Source organism: Lontra canadensis, unplaced genomic scaffold, assembly GCF_010015895.1.
Source record: "Lontra canadensis isolate GAN:19392208 unplaced genomic scaffold, GSC_riverotter_1.0 scaffold49, whole genome shotgun sequence".
Lineage (NCBI taxonomy): Eukaryota > Metazoa > Chordata > Mammalia > Carnivora > Mustelidae > Lontra > Lontra canadensis.
In genome coordinates, this window is record NW_022631043.1 from 1,005,717 (window position 1) to 1,023,866 (window position 18,150).

General features: G+C 66.6%; 1 protein-coding gene across 1 annotated transcript; it reads right to left on the reverse strand.

Moving 5' to 3' along the window:
* Window positions 1-1,501: 1,501 nt before the first annotated feature.
* Window positions 1,502-7,333, reverse strand: PTP4A3 (protein tyrosine phosphatase 4A3). The gene is made up of 5 exons (XM_032873462.1): window positions 6,954-7,333; window positions 5,015-5,107; window positions 3,231-3,361; window positions 2,697-2,771; window positions 1,502-1,765 (listed from the first exon to the last, which is right to left on the reverse strand). The coding sequence occupies exons 1-5, from the start codon at window positions 7,056-7,058 to the stop codon at window positions 1,648-1,650; spliced, it is 522 nt and encodes a 173-aa protein (XP_032729353.1). The 5' UTR covers window positions 7,059-7,333; the 3' UTR covers window positions 1,502-1,647.
* Window positions 7,334-18,150: the final 10,817 nt, after the last annotated feature.

Here is an 18,150-nt window from a genome sequence, read left to right on the forward strand (position 1 = left end):
CCGAAGCCGACCGAGAGCTGAGGGACGAGCCTGGCATCAGGGAGGGGCCCCACTCCCACCTAGCAGGGCGGCCAGGCTCTGTGGAGCGGGGCACAGGGAGGGCGCCCCATTAACAGTGCCAGTGGTAACAGCTGCAGCAGGCCGGGAGACGAAGGGACAAGACTGTGTCCCCATTGGCCAACCCCCAGGGCCCCAAAAAAGGGGCAGCCCACACAGTGCCCCCAGGGCCCGCCGGGCAAGTGCAAGCAGAATGGACTCAGGCAGGACACCTGCCTTCAAGCGCACAACACTGGACCCTTCCTGGGCATGCCTCCTCCTGTGGAAAAACAGAAGGGGCGACAAGTGGGTAGCTCAGGGAGCCCTTCCCCACACACCTCTCCCAGACTGTGTGCAGGGTGCGGGGTGGAGAGAGGGAAGCTTGGGCCAGGGAGATGTAGGTGGGGAGTGGCCTGATGCCAAGCCCGGAGCTGTGACTCCTAAGACAGCCGCTGGGTCCCAGTGACTAGGAGAAATGCCACCGGTGAAGGTCCCTGGGTGGTGTCCACAGCTGGGTCCCAGTGCCTGGGGGCAGGGGCTCTAGCACGCCCCACCCCCAGCCAGGCCGGCCCTGGGCCCCCTCCTCCTGGCCGTGCCCTGCACAGGGAAAGGCCGGCCCCCTGCTCGGGGAGACCTGAGCACGGCAGTCCACACGCCCCGGCAGGCCTGGCCGCCCCTCCTGCACCCTCAGGCTCACTCACCCCATGGAGCCTGGGGTCACCCTCTGCCTCTCTGGCTTCCCCTCCCTTCCCAGGGCCGATGGGATGGTGTGTCCCTCCCGCTGGAGCCAAGCTGGCCACCGCCGTCTGCACCCTCCTCTGGGCCTCTAAGGCTGAAATGAGGACACCCGGTGGGGGCAGGACTGAGCGGCCACCCCACGACACACGGGACCCTGAGGACTTACCAAGTGAGCCCCAGCCTGTCCTGCAGAGGGCCAACACCGGGGACCTGGCCTTGCCTTCGGATGTCCCAGCGCCCCCCAAAAACAGAAGGCACCTGGGTGGGGCCCCACGCAGGCCACATGGGAGTGGTGCTGGCTTGGGCACATCAGGGACGTCCCCTGCCCCTAATCCTGGGAGAGCGCAGGGACCCAGGATGGATGCCAGGGGGACCACAGTGCAGCCGGCCGGAGGGCCCCCCTCCACCCGCTCCCGTCCATCCCGCCTGGCCCCGCACCACACTCTCCAGGCGCACACACAGCCATGGGGTCCTGCTTTATTGCCTTTGAGGGTCCAGGACGGCGGACGGTCTCCAGACCCAGTAACTGAAAGTGCCAAGGACAGGTCGGGGCGAGAGGCCGTGGAGGAGGAATCGGGCCCAGTAGTTAGAAAGAACGCGTGCTCCCTGACAAACGAGCCTGAGCGGGCCCTGTGGGTGGGCAGGGGCGGGAGGGCAGGGGCGCCCCAACAGAGCCTCAGAGAGACAGGGCAGGGGGGCCGAGGGAAACACGGAGGGCGCACGGAAACACGGCACAAACAGAGGAAGGAGCCAGCACAGGGCGAGCCTGAGCCGCGGACAGGGGTGCCGAGGGGCCGAGGGCCCGGAGAGAAGGCGAGCGGGCGGCAGCGAGGCGGTGGCCGCGGTCTGCTCGGAGGCCCCGGAGGCCCCGGGCTACATGACGCAACACCTGGTCCTGTGCGCGTGCGGCTCCTTGAACCGCAGCCTCTGCCTGGGCCGGTATTTCTCCAGGTAGGTGAGCTGCTTGCTGTTGATGGCTCCACGCCGCTTCCTGCGGGGACGGCACAGGAAGGGGTCGTGGGTTGGTGCCACGCCGGCCCAGCTCCCAGGACGGCCTCCACCCAAGATCCTCCCCTCCCCCACCTGCGGCCACTGCGGCTGGCCCCCTCCTCCAGGCACCCCCATGGCGCCCACCCTCCCCAGGCCCCCTCGTTTCTCAGGTACCACCCCACCCCCGGGCCACAGGGTGGGACCCAGGCATCTCCGCAGCTCAAGAGGGAGGGAGGAGGGGGGGACTCGGGTGACGGGTGATGGGACGTGTCAGGATGGCTTGGTGGGTGACAGGTGATGGGATGTGTCAGGATGGCTTGGTGGACCCTTCAGGAGGTCATCCGTCCCCACCCACCCAGGCCCTGGAGCATAGCCGTGGACTTGCTCTGTCCAGTGAACCACGAGCCAAAGGGGCGCGTGTCTGCCAGGCCAGGCTTCCGGAGCCCCTCTGGCCCCAAGACTGGCAACACAGGAGGAGCTCGGCGCCCCAAGGGCCCCAGGGTCCCTGAGCAGAGCCCCCAAATCACCGCATCGAAGGGTCAGATGAGGGAGAGACACGTCAGAGCTGTGCTCGCTGCTGGGGTTTGGGCCTGCCCGGTGCCACGGCCTGTCCTCATTCCCGCAGCCAAGGGCCATGGAGCCGGGAGCCACGCCTCACCCACACGTCCCAGCACCAGGAGCCACACACAGGGACCAGCCCTCACCCTGGATGGCGGCCTGGCTACGGGACCCACACGAGTGCGTCATACCCCAGCGTGAGGCTGCACGGAATGGGGGACGTCTCTGAGGTCACCCTGTGGCCAAGGGTCAGGAGCGTCTGCTGACAAGACGCTGGGCCCTATGGGGTGGGGAGTGCCGAGTAACGGCCCCCTGAGCCCAGACCCCCAAGCGCACACCCACTGCCCTCCGCCCCACCCTCGCCGGCCACTCACTGTCGGATGAACTGGATGGCGTCTTCATACTTCATCCCGCTCTCGATGAGAGCCAGCGCCACAAGCACTGGGGCCCTGGGGGGAGACGCAAGGCTGGGTCACCACGCCTCGGCACCCCAGCCCCTTCCCCGGACGGGTCCCCGCGGAAGGCACAGGGCGATGCCTTCCCTCTCACACCCACCACGAGGCTCCCCCAGTGCAGCCCAGCCTCCGAGGAGGGCACAGGCCGCAGCTGAACCCGACACCTGCTGCATGGCCCCAGGCCACGTGGTCCTTGCCCTGAAACTGGGGGCGCACTGTCCGGGTCACTCAGTCACCCCTGGCGGTGGGGGGGTCTGTGCATCTGGGGGGCGGGCTGTCAGCTCCTTCCAGCTCCAGTGCAGGGACCATGTTGCAACCCAGCAGCAGGGGGTGGGGCCAGACTTGGGGAAGGACCGTCCCTGGGGTCACGTGGGGGTCAGCACCCACCGCGAGAGCGCACGGACCACAGATCCCGCCGTCCGGCGAGCCCCGCCCCGCGCCCCCCCGGCTCACCGTCCCAGGCCGGCGACACAGTGAACGGCCACACAGCTGCCAGGGTCATCGCAGAACTTGGCCCTCAGCAGGCTCAGCCAGTCCTCCACCACCTTCCCGGGCGGGGGTGCCCCGTCATCAAAGGGCCAGTCCTGCGGAGGGCAGAAGCCCGTGAGGCTGGGGGGCCGGGGCCGGTCAGCCCCTGGCCCGGACAAGGTCGGCACTCTGGGGAGCACAGAGGGACCCCGCGAGGGGGAGGGACAGCAGGCCCCAGAGGGCAGAGCGCTGGCCAGGCCTGCCGTCCCCATGGCAAGGCTTCTCGTGCCTCTCCTGCAGACTTCTGTCCCCTTCTCCCCGAAGCCCTCCCAGAACACCCATCCTCTTCTCTCCTAAGCACAGTGAGCCCTTCGTCCCCTCCCTGCCAGCCCGCGCTGTCACTCCGGGGTCACAGCCTGACCCTCACCAACCTGAGTGTTTCTGGGTCAGCAGGCCCAAGGGGTCTGGGCAGCAAGCGTGGAGGGTACGTGCACCTCCTGGCCCCAGCCCCCAGCCCCACCGCACAAAGCAGGCCCAGCCCGGGTACCCCCTGGGAAGGAGCAAAGGAAGGGTGGTAGGGTGAGCCACACTGTTCAGGACGCTGGATTCCAGACGGTTCCTGCTGGGCCCTCCCCCGACATTCAGGGTTCATCCACTTTAGGATTCGTCCGGTTTTGGAAACTTAGCGGCGCTGCCCCCCTCCCCCGGCACTCTGGAAGAGGCGAGGCGAGGCGAGCCTGCAGGCTAAGCCCAGGCTGGGTCACGGCCGTGAGGGCAGAGATGCTTAAGTCCCGGCCAAGGACGCGCAGGCAGGGCAGCAGGAAACCGGTCCAGGGCCAGAGCCCTCTGACACCAAGGGTGAGTCCACATGGGCTCGCCACGGCTGTGGGCAAGGCGGGTCCCGGAGGGAAAGCTGGTATCGGAGGCCCTTCGGATGCTAGGCAGGCCGCCGCTCGACTCCCGGCTGCCCCCCCACTCCATGCCCCGGGCAACCCTGCCCTACAGGGGATGTGCCACAGTCCCACAGGCGGCTGGCAGCACAGCCAACCCATGCCTTGCCTGATCTCAGGTCCCCAGAGCCAGGAGACCAAGGAGACAGCTCCCAGGCTCCCTTCCCCACGGCCTCGCAGAGTGCTTCCCCGGGGACAGCCCAGGTGTGCCCACCCGCCCCTCCCCACCACAGCGCTGCCCACCCACGAGCCCCATACTGCAGGCAGCAAGACACAGGGAGCCCCAGCGGCCTGGCCCCGAGCTGCTGGCCGGGAGCCAGTGGGCCCGGTTCCTCCCCACCGCTCAGGATGCCTGTGCAGTGAGGGCTCTGGCCGTCAGAGCTCCAGCCACCCAGTCGGGGGCTGAGTGCTATTAGGAAAGTTCACTCCCCCCAGTGGTCCGGCCCCGGCCCCTTCCGGCTGTGGCCTCAGACAGCGACCGAGCCTCAGGCTCACCCTGGCAGAGCCCCAAGGGCACCTGGCAGAGCCTGGCAGCCCCGGCACTGGGGGGACCCCGCTCCGGGAGCCACGGCTGTGCATCCGGCACATGTGCCCGCCTCCTGGGCCCCACTGGCTAGGGACAAGCTCAGCCACTCTAGATATGTGCCCAAGCATCACGCGGCCTGAGCACCAACAAGCAGGGCGGGGAGGGGGGCAGGTGACAGGCAGCAAGGCATATGCCCGCCTCCCAGCGAGGGAGCCCCACACTCCCAGTGCAGGCCCACCCCACACCGCCCATGTCCCCCAGCAGCGGTGCCACCAGAGCCCCGAGGCCCTCACCACGACAGTGATGCCGTCCTTCTCCAGAGGGGCCTTGTCGTAGGTCACGTCACACACTCGCACCACAGTGGTGGCCCCGTACTTCTTCAGGTCCTGGCGGGGAGGGAGGACAAAGGCGAGCTGGGCTGCGGCTGAGGGCCCAGGGGTGCACACCCCTGTCCGTGGGCCCCCAGGGCAGGGCCACACCCCCTTAATGAAGCAGGCTGGTTCCAAGCAGAACGGTCAGCGGTGGGCTTTCGGGCCCCATGACTCACTATGTGGGGACGGGGTCTTCCTGATGCTTCCGCACAGGCCGTCCCCACCTGCTCTCCCTGCAATGTGACTAGGCCGCCGTGAACCCAGCTTCCAGCACATTCCCACCCTGCTCTTGGGTGCTCAGGACCCCCATGGTGCCAGCATCTCCCAGACAAAGCAGGGGCAGGACACCGTGGCCCGGGCTGCCCTCCTGGCCGGGGTCCTGTGCACGGGTCCCGCTGAGGGCCCAGCCAGCCCCCACACGAGGGCCTGCAGCATCTCAAACGGCAGTCAGGCACGTGCTCAGAGGCAGCCGGGCCCTACTACCAGCGGGGAGCCCCGGGCTACCAAAGGAAAGGTCGAGGCAGCTCACAGCCAGGCTGTTGATATCTACCCTCTAAGCGGAGGGTCCGCTCCACGGGAGCCCGTGTGGGGCTGCTCCCACCCCACCTGCTCCAACAGCCATTCTGGGAGTGATGAGCCATCACCGGCTGGACCCGCTCGTCATGCGATGGGGACACAGGACACGATGAGGGGGGGACACCGCCATCCCAGGAACACAGTGCAGGGTTGCCTCAGAATTCCTCTGTGCACACAGCACAAGGGGAGCCACTCAGCCCAGGGCTGGGCTCTGACCCTCGACACAAACTCTCCTTGACCCTGGTCACACTCTGAGCCCTGACCCTGGTCACACCTTCTGACCCTTGACCCTGGTCACACTCTGAGCCCTGACCCTGGTCACACATTCTGACCCTTGACCTTGGTCACACTCTGAGCCCTGACCCTGGTCACACACGGACCTGAGCCCGGTCACAGGCTGATAGCTGAGTTGCCTCTTTCCCCAGGTCCTGCCATTACCTTGAGGGCCTGCGTGGTGAAGAGGGACAGCCCTCTTCTGCAAGGCTCTTGGCAGTGTCCAGGACCCAGGCCCCTGATGGCAGGATGTCCCTTGCCTCCCTCTCTACAGTGTTCCAGGTCCTCTTGTGCCCAGGTCCCTGTTTAATAACAAGCACGTATAGGGGCCGTCCTCACAATGCAGAGGGGAGTGCTGAGGGTCCAAGACCACCGGAGCCCTTAAATGCAGCAGCAGGCTCTGCAAACAGGAAGGAGCTCTGCAGAGGCCGGGCTGTTACAGGAGGGCACATGGAGAGCTGCAGGCTCTGCAAACAACGTGTGGTCACCCCCACTGTGGCCAGCTCAGACTCCTGCCCAGCCCCTTCTCCTAGACCTCTCCCTGAAGCCCCCAGCCCAGCCTGTCCTAACCCAAGGCCTCCCTGAGAGCCAGCAGGCTTCCCGCAGCCTGGGCTGGCTGTGGCACGGAACTTCACCTGCCTGCCCCCGCTGCTTCAGCGGCCACTTCTCACAGTGCGACCCTCCCTCCTCCTTCCCGCTCAGCCTGCACACAGCGGCCAACAGCCAGCCACAGACGCCGTGTGGGGCCATGCCCGCTGGCCCTCCTCCCACTGAGCCCACCTCGAGCCACTCAGCGTGGAGCACCCCTGCCCTAGCCGTCCTCCCCTGCAGGCCCCGGGGAGCTGCTGACCTTCACACGGAGCTCCCCAGGAACACCCCAGGCTCCCCGCTCCGGGGCCCTAGGACCAGGGTGACAATTCTGCCACGAAGCGCAGCCCTCGTCTGGACAGCTCCGAGCCCCACCCCCACCGACTCCTGGGCAGCGAGCCGGGCACCCGGGGGCCCCACTCACCTGGATGAAGGTGCTGAGGGTGGCGTCGGTGGGGTTGTGCGTGATCAGGAAGCGCATGCTCTTGTAGCTCACCTCCACGGGGGCCGGCCGGTTCATCCGCGCCATGCTGCTCCGCCGTCGCGGCGAGGCCCGGGGAGGCGAGGCCCCCACGAGCCCCCGCGCCCCAAGGAGACAGAGATCCCGGTGCTTGCCCGACACACAGAAAGCGCTTCGTAGTCCCGCCTGCACAGACACTGTGCGATGCCCGGGGGGTGCAGGGCCTGGGCCCCGAGTCCAGCTCTTCACAAGCACAAGGGAAGACAGCCCCCAGGGCAGGGTGGCAGCCCACGCCCCCAACGCGGGGAGCTGGGCAACGATGAGGGGCAAAAGGGAAAATGGGGACACCCAAACCCCGGCCAAGACCTCACAAAGCCCAGAGTGAGTCTGCCGCTGGGGCTCTGCCCGGCGCCGTCCGCATCGGTGGACAGGCAAGCGGCCCCCTTACCTCGAAGGCGGGCCCCGGACCCTCAAGGACCAGATGGAACCTGAACTTGAACTGAACCCACAGGGCGGCCTCGGAGTGGGGGTAGGGGTGGTAGGCAGCAGCCGTGGCGGCGGGCGGCTCTGACGCTAGGGGCCTCAGTCACGTTACCCCATCAGGGTACTGCGAGTCCTGGAGAGGGCCCGGGGGCTCAGGCCGCAGAGCCGGCCCGGGGCCGGACAGCAGGGGCCATCGGCGGGCGAGGGCAATGGTGAGGGCGAGAGGCACAGGGGCCTCCTCAGCAGCAGGCGTGGCGGGGATGTTGGGCCCAGCAGTATTCAGAGCTACCTGCCGAGGCCCTCTCCATAAATCCCAGGCTGGTCAGCAGCGGGCCACGTCTGCGGGAGAACCGGAAAGAAAAGGAACAGACAAGGGGTCACCTGGAGCCCCCGCCTCTGGGGAGGGATGGGAGCCTGCCCACTTCGGCTGTCGCAGCCAATGCTAACCTAGGGCCCTGCTGCAGGACCGTGCTGGGGGAGAGACACTCGTCAGGCCTCAGTTTCCCCACCTGGGAGTACAGGAAGGAGGGCTCCCGCCGGGGCAGTCTCAAAGCCTGGACAGCCACCAGAGTGGAGTGAAAAAGGACAGAGGGGGGGACTCCAGGGACGCACACCCCAGGAGCATGCTGCACCCCAAGGAGCAGATTTCAAGGTCCCCGCCCCAAGCCTTGCTCCCCCCTCTGCCGCCTGTGACCCGCAGACACCCACCCCCAGCCAATAAAGTCACACTGCTCTGTGGAATTCCGGGCCCCTGTGGAGTTTCAGAGCCCAGATCGTTCCGGGGCGGCCGGTCCTCCCGGAGAGGGGCTCAGGAAGGGCTGCCGTAGAGCGGGGCCGCGGTGCAGCCCCACTCACAGCTGTGAACCTCCTGAACTTGTCCCCCATGCCCCGTGGGGATCCCTGGCTCCTGCCAGCCTCCACCCCTGCTGTCTCCACCACTCACCCACAGGGCTGGCCCGACGCGGGAGTAAACAAGCAGGCCTCTGCCCTCGGGGAGCTCGGGGCAGAAGAGGCAGCCACTGCGGCCAAAAGCCCAGCGAGCCAACAGAGCATGCCAAGGCGTGACAGTGCAGGTGGCCAGGAGTGGGTCACACTGTGATGGCCTCAGGGAGGGACGCTGCCGGACCACTGAGTCAGCCATCAAGCATGTCCACAGGCATGTCCATGTCCATCTGTGGGCCCCGAAGTTCTCAGGGACCCCGGCGGGACCACCCGGCCCCACCGCCACCCCCACAGATGGGCTGGGAGACCTTGGGCAATCAATGGCCTCAGTTTCCCCATTTGCACAACAAGAAGTCATACAAGATGGCCCTGTGGTTCCTCCAGCTGTGACCCAATGGTTAACAGACCGCTCCAGCCACTGAATGTGGCCCCAGCCCCACCCACGGCTCTCTTACCTGCTCACCCGGCCAGCCCTTCTGTCCCCCAACCCACTACCTCTTACCTTTGTCCCCACCCCAGCAGCCCCTTCTCCAGCTGCCCACCAGGTCAGGAGAGCCGTGGAGTCTCAGCCCCGGTGCTGGAAGCCCCCAAGGCCAGGGACCCCAGGCAAGAAGGGACCCGCTGCCCCAGTGTTCCTAGGCTCAGGACAGGGGGCACACTTCACCCTCTGCCCAGTGCCATGGTCCTGGGAGGGCTCAATGGGGAGTGTCCCGGGATGGGGAAAAAGGCAGAGGAGCCCGTCCTGGTTCAGCCAGACCCTAAACCTGAGCCACCCCAGAGCAAGCTACAGCTCAGAGTGCGTGCGAGGAAAGCGACAGCCGCAGGCGCTCCCAGCACCACACAAACACCAGTCCCTCCTGGGGCCGCAGGACGTTCCCGAGTGTGTGTGCACGGCTGTGTTTACCAGAAAGCAAGAGGAGCAAAGGCCAAGGAAACCCCAGGACTGCAGACCTCTCCCTGCAGGGCTGACCTGTCCCCTCACTGCCCGCAGATGCCGGGCACTTGGGGGAGACCCCATGGGTAACAGCAGAGGGCCTCACTCTGCTACCCAGTATCCCTGAACGGGTCCTCGGCGCTGAAGGCCACTGGGCAGGGAAGGGCCACAGGACTGTCCCCTGGAGCCTGCAGCTGCCCCTTCGGCAGGGTGGGGTAGACTGGCTGGGGGACAGGGAGCAGGATCGAGGCTAGAACGGGGTCAGGGGTCTGGACCAAGGTTGGACCAACCCCAGGCTGGATCGGGGTCTTGCCACACACCCCACTTGTCTGTGCCGAGTCTGGGTCTCCCACACCCAGATGGGAGCAAACAGCGATGCCTCACCCCTGTTGACCCAGGTGCTCCCACATGGCTCCACCACGCCCTACGACCACCCCCAGAGAGGGGCCCTTCCTCCCCACCACACCCCCTCAGTGAGGCCCCAGGAACCCTAAGCAGGGCTGACCCCAGTTGGCCAGCAACAATCCCCCAGGCCCACTACCATGAGGCAAGAGCCCCACTTGTACCCGATGTGTCCCCTCCAACCTTCCTGCCAGGGGCCCCCCTAACCCAGCCCGGCACGGAACCCTCTGCTGGGTCCAGAGCAGCCATCCTTTGGAAACCCCGTGAGGCAACCAGAGTCCTCCCTGTCTGCAGATGAGTAAACAGGCCGGGGAAAGACAGCAGGACCCTCTCCAGGCCCTGACCAGACAGACCCCGTGCGCTTCCTGAAGCTCAAGTCTGGGAGGCAAGAACACCCCGCCCTCGGTCATGAGGGGGAAATCCAGATTCACGGGCTGACGCCCGCATGCTGGGTCACAGCCTGTTGGACCCCACAGGGCTTCAGAGAGGGCCAGCCCCTCCCGACCCAGGTCCCTCCGTGATCTGGGAGACGCTGGAGTGGTGTGGCTCCATGAGGTCCCAAGAGAGGTAAACCAAGGCGTGGGAGCACCGTGGGCAGGGCTGGGACCCGGCAGCTCCTGTGGGGTCTTGGGTGGGGCCACCACGTCCTGTGCTGCGTGAGCCCCAGGCGCATGGGGGCTGGTCCTGGGGTGCAGCCCCCTCCCCGGGCTAAGGCTAAGGTCCTCCCGGCACGCCCCGCACGCCCCAGCTCACCCCTGCTCGCTCACGTGCGCACACACAGGCGGTCTGCCGCCGCCTCCATCCGCGCGGTGGGCCGGGCACGGGGGCGAGACCCAGAGCGCGGGGCGCACCGGCCCCCCTGGGATGCTCGGCAGCCTGGCGGCCGGGAACTATATATAGTGCCCGGGCGTCACGTGGGCGGGATGACCAGTGCCTGGCAAGCCACCCGACTTGTGGCTCCCACACCTGCCGCCTACATGTAACCGCAGCCCGGTCAGCGGGCCCAGCCAAACGAAGGGGCTGCGGAGGGCCGGGCAGGAGAGAGGAAGCGGCAGGAGGAAGGGGAAATGCAACAGCAGAGGGAGGTGGCTGACCACCTCGAGGCGGGACCCTGCCTCCCAGGCGCCTGCCTCCTGCCTCCAGTGCATCGGCACAGGAAACCATCAGCCCCAGGTGCACCCTCCCCAGCACCCTCTGGGGCTCCCAATGACCCCTGCCAGGAGGAGGTCCCACAGCAGAGGGGGCCTACCCAGAGCTGGGAGCTGGGGGCCCTCCGCACAGGCAAAGGCCTGCAGGACAAAGTCTCCACCCGGCTGAGGAGAAGAGGCTGCCGGTGAGAGGTGGGTTGGGGAGGCCGACGCCCACCGGCTGAGGGCCAGGGACCCCTCACCTGGCCTGCTCCACCCCTGCAGCTCTCCAGCCTCACGCCGGAGGACTCCTGAGCACCTTCCTGTGTGTTACTGTGTGCCCGGCACCACACCTCACTGAACCCTCGCTGAAACCTCACCACCGCCGGGGAGCCCGCTGTCCTCCCACCCACCCCTTACTGTGTGCACATGGGGAGACTGAGGCCCTGGGACTGAGAGCCCACACGGGGTCACCCAGGAAGCTGTCTCCACACCCCATTCACCTTCACCAAGAGACCCTCTGCGATGCTGCCAGGTAGAACCATCCCCAGGGTCAGGCCAACCCCACCAGCAGGGTCCCGGCTTTGCCTCCTGGGAGCACCATGTAAGGAAGGCAGTGACCCCAGAAGATGGGCGTCAAGAGTCGAGCCTGGCATCACAGTCAACAGTGTGCCGCTCTGGCCAGCCCAGGGGCCCTCGGAAGAGAGGGGAGCAGGGCGCACAAGCCCCAGCACACAGGGTCCCGGGAGGCCTTGCCTTGCTGGGAAACTGCCTCCGAGCCCAGCTCCCAGCCAGCCAGCCTGGCCGCTGAAATCGGCAGTCAGAGCCACAGGGCTGGGGGGAACAGGGGTGTGCTGGCAGGGGCCCAGGCCAGAGTACGGCCCCCTCCAGGCTCATCCCCACACACGCACCCAGAAAGCATCAGCCATGGCATGACCCTTGCTGGACAGGCAGGCAGGAAGGAAGCCCCACAGAAGCCCCACACACAGGCCCACCCTCACCAGACCACATGGTCTGCCCTTCAGCTCAAGGAACCCGAGGCAAGGGCTCTTATCCTCGTGCCTCCATCTGGCACCAACATGGGCTTCAAGCCAGGACTCACATTTCAGGGCTCTTAGCTCCCCACTTCCAGCAGCATCTTCCTGAAGGCCATCTCTGGGCACTCAGTGACCCCACCACCACCAACCTCCCATCCTGACTGCTTTCAGAGGAGCTGTCCCCTCCGACGCTGCCTGCCGTGAACGAGACACATTGGCCACATTGTGCGGATAAAACACAACAGATCAGAGAGGTTGCGTGACTCGCCCAAGTCGCCCAGCCAGGAAATAGAAGAACCACGGTGGGGGCTGAGTTTTACTGAGCCGCAAAGACCCTGCTCTTGCCGGCTCTGGCCCTCTGGGAGAAAGGCCCTCTGGGAAGGCCACTTCCCTCACCCCAGTCTGAATCCTCATTCGTACACAGTAAAAGTTGCCCATCGAGCTCTTTGACACTGCATCTAAGACATAGGGCGCACCGTGCTGCTCAGGCTATAGACCTGAGCCCCAGCAAGAGCGTCCCCCCCCCTTGCCCGGGGCACCCGCTCTGGCCAGGCCTGGGGGGCACCTGCTGCAGCTGGCAAGACCCCAAGCCCTTCGGAGAAGTCTATTTTTATCAGAGCAGGAGCCGTTCCTGGAATCCTCCCAGAGCGAGCCCAAGTCCACACACAGTTGGGGGGGCAGTCCTGAGCCGGCCCAGCCCGCCCTGATCCCCTAGGAAACCCTCCCAGAGCCCTCCCGCCCTGCACCCAGCAGCACTAAGGGTCAGCCTCCCTCACGGCCAAGCACGGCGCCCTCCCTTCCCTCCATCCCTGTCCTGTCCCCTCTCCCTCCAGCCACATGCCCTTTAGAGCAGTGTCCCAGCCCCAGGGAAGGCACGTCCCAAAGGAGGGACACGGAGGCTGTCGAGTCCACGCTGCCTCCGCACAGGGCCTGGCACCAGAAGGGCTCCCCACTTGTTTATGGAAGGAACAAATGACCCAACGTTCTGGGCAGAGGTCCAGATCTGGGAAATGTCCAGAACCCATCACGAGATCTCACCCCTGAGGTCCAGAGGAACTCGGAGGTCACCTCCGCCACCCAGTCCCTCAGCTCACACACCTGCAGGGACAGGGAGCTCACTCCTCCTTGGCAGCACCCCCCTGCCTGCAGGCAGCTCCCTGAGTAATCGGGCCCCCCCCAGGGCCCGCTGAGTGCCCGCAGCTGGGGTGGGCACCGGCGGGAGGAAGACTTCCAAGCAGATTAAGCCAGCGCAGCGGGCAGCCCTGCTGGAGGGTCAGGTGATCGGGGGAGGCTTTCCTGAAGCGGCCAGCCAGCGCGGAGCCCAGCGTGGAGCCCAGCGAGGAGCCCAGCGTGGAGCCCAGCGCGGAGCCCAGCGCGGAGCCCAGCGCGCTGCAGGTGCCTGGAATCTCATCAGGGCTTGACTGGCTGCCCTGACTCCCTGGGCGACCTGGGGCCAGGGCTTGCCCTCTCTGGGGCACATGGCCTCCCCTGCCGATGGAGACACCACCAGGGAGGAAAGCCACCTTCCGAGCTGGTGCCAGCTCCCAGCCAGTCACGGGGCACCCAGGCTACGACCTGCAAGCGGAGCTGGGGGGAGCGGGCCTCGGTCTGCACTGGGGCGGGCACCTGTTCTGCCCGCCAGGATCTCGGAGTGGAGGCCAGCGCCGCGAGCAGCACCCCCCCGAAGCACAGCAGCTGCCCCTTGGGCCCGCTCCGGCCGCCTCGCCACACCTGTGGCTTTACGGGTGCCCCGGGGGGGGCGTGGTGTTGACTCCCCAAACCGAGCGCCCACCCCCAAGGTCACCCTCGAGGGCTGTCAACCACCAGCGCTGCCGGGACAGGCCACAGCCCCACCGGAGACCCACGGGCACGTGGGCGGGCACCCTGAGAGCACGGGTGAGGCCACGGGGCTCCCCACCAGCTGTCATTAGTGGCAGGTACAGCGCGGCTGGGCGGGCAGCAGGGGTCTCCTGGACCCAGGTCTCCTGGACCCAGTGGCCATCGGGAGCCAGCCAGGCCTAGCCTGAGCACCCCCCCGGGCCCGGAAAGCACTTGCCCAGCAGGCACCAGAAGTAAAGGGTTTCTCTCCGCCCTGCTGTCCGCCTCACCCTGCCTCACCTGGCAGGGCCCAGGCCCTCCCCTTAGGGGCACCTGCAGCAGGGTCATGCAGGGCAGGAGGAGTGAGCACAGGAGGGACAGCAGGCACGGGTGCCAGAGCTGCTCACAGGGCAGCACCAAGCCGGGACGGCCAGGGCCAGGACTCGGGCTCAGGGGCCGGGGTGCACCCAGCACGGCCTGTGACCAGACACAATGAGGCTTGCCTTGCTGGGGTGTCAAGAGGACAAAGGGACAGTAGGAGATGAGGGCTAGAACCCCTCTGTGGCTGTGGGACAGTGGGGCCAAGTGCCCCACAGGTGCCCCTTCTTCTAGGGCGCCTACCCTGCCCCCAGCCCCAGCAAGCCCATCCTGCTGGCCAGGCTGCCGGTGACACCCGATGGTGACAAATGGGCCACAGCGTGTGGACTGCATCTCCCTGACAGCACCCTCTGTCGGAAGCCCCACCACCCACCCACCACCACCGACCAGGGCAGCACCGCCACCCCAGCCTCAGCACTGGCTCTGGGAGCCTTTGGCCACCTGTGTGCCCACTCCCGCTCCAGACCTCAGGATTCCCACCAAGCGGGAAGGAGAACCAGGCGTGTGCAGCCCATTTAAGAGTACCGAGCCCTCCCATGCCTGGCACGGGGCTGAGCCCAGAGATGCCGGGAAAGCAATCACGGGAGCAAGCCCCCCAGATGGGGCTGCCGGCCACCCCTCCGCCCCCTGCCCTGGGAAGCCACCTCCCAGACAGCCCCCACGGGTACCCCACACGCAGGCAGCGCTACTGAGCCAGGGGTCACCCCGCCCCTCATGCCACCCTGTGCCTCAGTTTCCTAAGCTGCCACATACAGGAGCATTTCCTGGCGCCATCCGTCCCCAGGCTTCCTGGGTCATACCTGGGCCACCCCCAAGGCTGGTGAACCAGGGCTCCAGCTTCACCCTGCTAGCTCTCTTGCCAGCGGGAGCACTGCCTCCCCCAGAGCTCCCCCGGACCCCCACACAGCAGCGGCCGCCCCCTGGGCCCTCCTGCACCCTGCTTTGACCATGCACTTCCTTCCACCGCCTGCCCGCCCGGGTACCCCATGCAGCCCGTTTCCTCAGCCTCCAGTTCAGACTGCGAGGTGAGGTGTCACTGACCCGTGACCACAGGCTGTTACTGTCCTCTCATCTGCAAGGAGGGAGAAGGACAGTGGCTGCCCTCCGGGGATGATGTCAGGAACACAGATTCCGTCCTGAGAAGCGCACAGACCAGGGATCCCACCCCAGAGCGTGGACCGCCCTTCCCTCCCCAATCTCGGGTCCTGTACCCCAAGACCCCCAGAGAGCTCAGGACCCCACCTGAGACACAAACTGGGGGACACAGGGTTGCCCTTGAAGGACACCCACACACCCTGCTCCCCCATCAGGGGATGGAGATCCCAGGGGTGTCCCTTCCTCTCCTCTAACCAGCCAGCCCACTCTCCCCACCAGGGTGGGCATCAAGAGACACAGAGGGCAGCTCATTGGGCATTTCCATGAGTGCACGTGCCACCGCCAGCCCCAGACCCAACCCGGGACCAAGGGCCCACGTCCTCCACACACCCACCTGGTGAGCACCCCAGACCCCTTCATCAAGACCTGGACATACAATGATGGCCCCACACTGCTGCGGCTCACACACCGCCTGCGGCTCCCCATGGCCCCAAGCCAAGCTCTGACTTTCCAGCCTGACCCACTGGTCCCGTCCCTCCTACCCTCAGCTTAAGAGTAGGAGGAGGCAGAGGGCGGCCTGTAGGATCCATGCCTCCAGTCACCCTCTCATCTGTGTCCAGAATGCCCCCAGACTCTCCTCATCCCCCCCACCAGGAAGTCCTCCTGGATGCCCTCACTGCTGGGATCTTGCCCATTGAGTTTTCATTCCTCTGTGTACCTACCCAGCATCCTCTCTGCTCCGGGCCCCATGCTGAGAGCACCGGGGGGGGGGGGGGGGGGCGGGGGGGGGGGGGGGGGGGGGGGGCCAAAGGTGAGTGAACCCTCACGACCCGACCCTCAGGGAACCCACCATCTGGGGTGGGGGTCAGGCAATGGACTGCACAGACAGAAACAAGACTGGGGGGTGGCTCTCCAGAACGGTGGCCTTTGGGCCGAGATGTGGGCCCCACCCTACGGACACGGCAAGGGTCCCCACCTGGGAAAGGCATCAGACTCATCAGCACCTGTTCCTGCTGCCACTCTGGAAACCACTTCCCACCCCATGTCCCCGTCACCCCCAGCTCTGCACACACCTCCACCTGAAGCCAAAGACCAGGACCCCGTTTTCCACGGAGGCCAGACAGACGCGGAGCAGAGCCGCCAGAAACCTGGCGTCCCGCTGCTGAGCCCAGGGCTCCTTCTTCCCTTCCACCCGATGAATCACACGGGTTTCGTAAACACGAGGCCTTCGGAGCAGCCAGAGTCGATGCCCAGAGGCCCGGCCTCGAATACCACCACCACCCCGCCCCCACCGCGTGCCCCAGGAGGGGCACCAGGCCCTCAACTCAGAGCCCAGCAACTCCTGCTTTGCACACAATTGTGACCCAACCTAGAAAGTCACAGATACTTCCAAACGCCTCAAGGGGTGTCACTCAAACCCAAGGCAGCAGCCAGTGACGCTAATAACCGCACTGGCAGTTACCACCTGCAGAAAAGCCGCTTTCAGGCTAAAGACTCGGGGATCCAACGGACCCTAAGCGCCTCCGTTTACTAGCTGGGGAGGGGTCTCCGCAGCCCTGAAGCTCCACTGATACCTGTTGTACCAGGGGAGTTTAGCACAACCGCCACCCCCGCCCCCACCCCGGCTCCAGGCTGCTGTAAAATCCAAAGGAGGAAGTGGGTCTGCAGGTGCCCCCCGCCCCCACCCCCGAGCGGCAGAGGGCAGAGCGTGTGGTCACAGTCAGCATCTCAGCAAGTGGCCAGGCCGGGCCCAGGTCCCAGCAGCTCCCTGGCCAGAGGGTCAGCCCCCCAGCACCGCAAGGACCCCTGATGACCAGGTGACCCGGGACGGGCCCCACTCACACCAGCTGTCATGGTCACAGTGTGACGACCCACAGGACCCCCTTTCACTCCCCTGCCAACAATAAATGATCAACTATGTGAGCACAGTGGGGCCCTGCATATCCCTCCCCGCCTCCCCTGAGGGGGCAGAAGAGTCAGGCCGGGACATCCCCCCCCACAAATCGTTGCCCCTCCACAGTGCGGCCGACCAGCAGTTCCAGGGACCCTCCTCTGAGCCACGGGCCGGGCGCACAGCAATACGGGACAGCTCGAGCTCTGGAAGGAGAAGTGTCCATCCCTGGGCCACCCGCCCCTGCTTCCACAGAGGAAGCTCCTGAGGCTCCAGCTGACCTGAGTGTGAGCAGAAAGGCCTGGGAACCCCTGCCGGGCTCTGAGGTCTGCCCCAGGGATGGCCACACCCAGGCCTCCGCCAGCCCCACCTTCCCCACCAGACCGAGGAGCTGCAGGGAGCCCGCGGTCACTCACCCGCCTTCCCGTCCCGGAGTCCTGGGGCGCCGCGCCCCCGCCCAGCTTTATCCCCGCCCGGCTGCCCGCCCTCCCGCGTCAAAGGCCCCTGATCGCCGGTAAACTGTGCCGGGAGGGAGGCGGGGGCACGCCGGGGCAGCCCCAGAAGGATCCCGCCGGCCAGCCTTTGGCTCCCACTGCACTCCCCGCTCCCAGGGCTGCCTGGAATCAGGGGAGTGGGGCTGGGACAGGGATCTGAGGTTGAGGCGAGCACCCTGGTCCCAGGAAGCAGTGGGCAGGAGAGCCCCCCCTCCCTCACGGGGCCTGACTCTGGGCTGCAGGAGGCAGGACAGTCCCCAGGGCCCTGTATCCAACGGCAGCCAGAGCAGGGGGAGGGGGGAAGGGAGGGAGCAGGCGAGGGGGCCAGGAGGGGGCTGGAGGAGTGGCACAGAGCCAGCCTGGAGATCTCTCCGAGGCCCCGAAGCCCAGCCTGGCAGCCCAGCCTGGCAGCCGGCAGAGTGGAGGGTCAGGGGGACAGCCTGGGGCTCCCCAGTTCTCTGGCCTGTCTTCCCACTGCCTGCTGCAGGTTGGGAAGAGGGTTCCAGGACCCTTCCCTTGCTGAGGGGGCACTCACTGCACCCCTACCTCCCCAACCCACC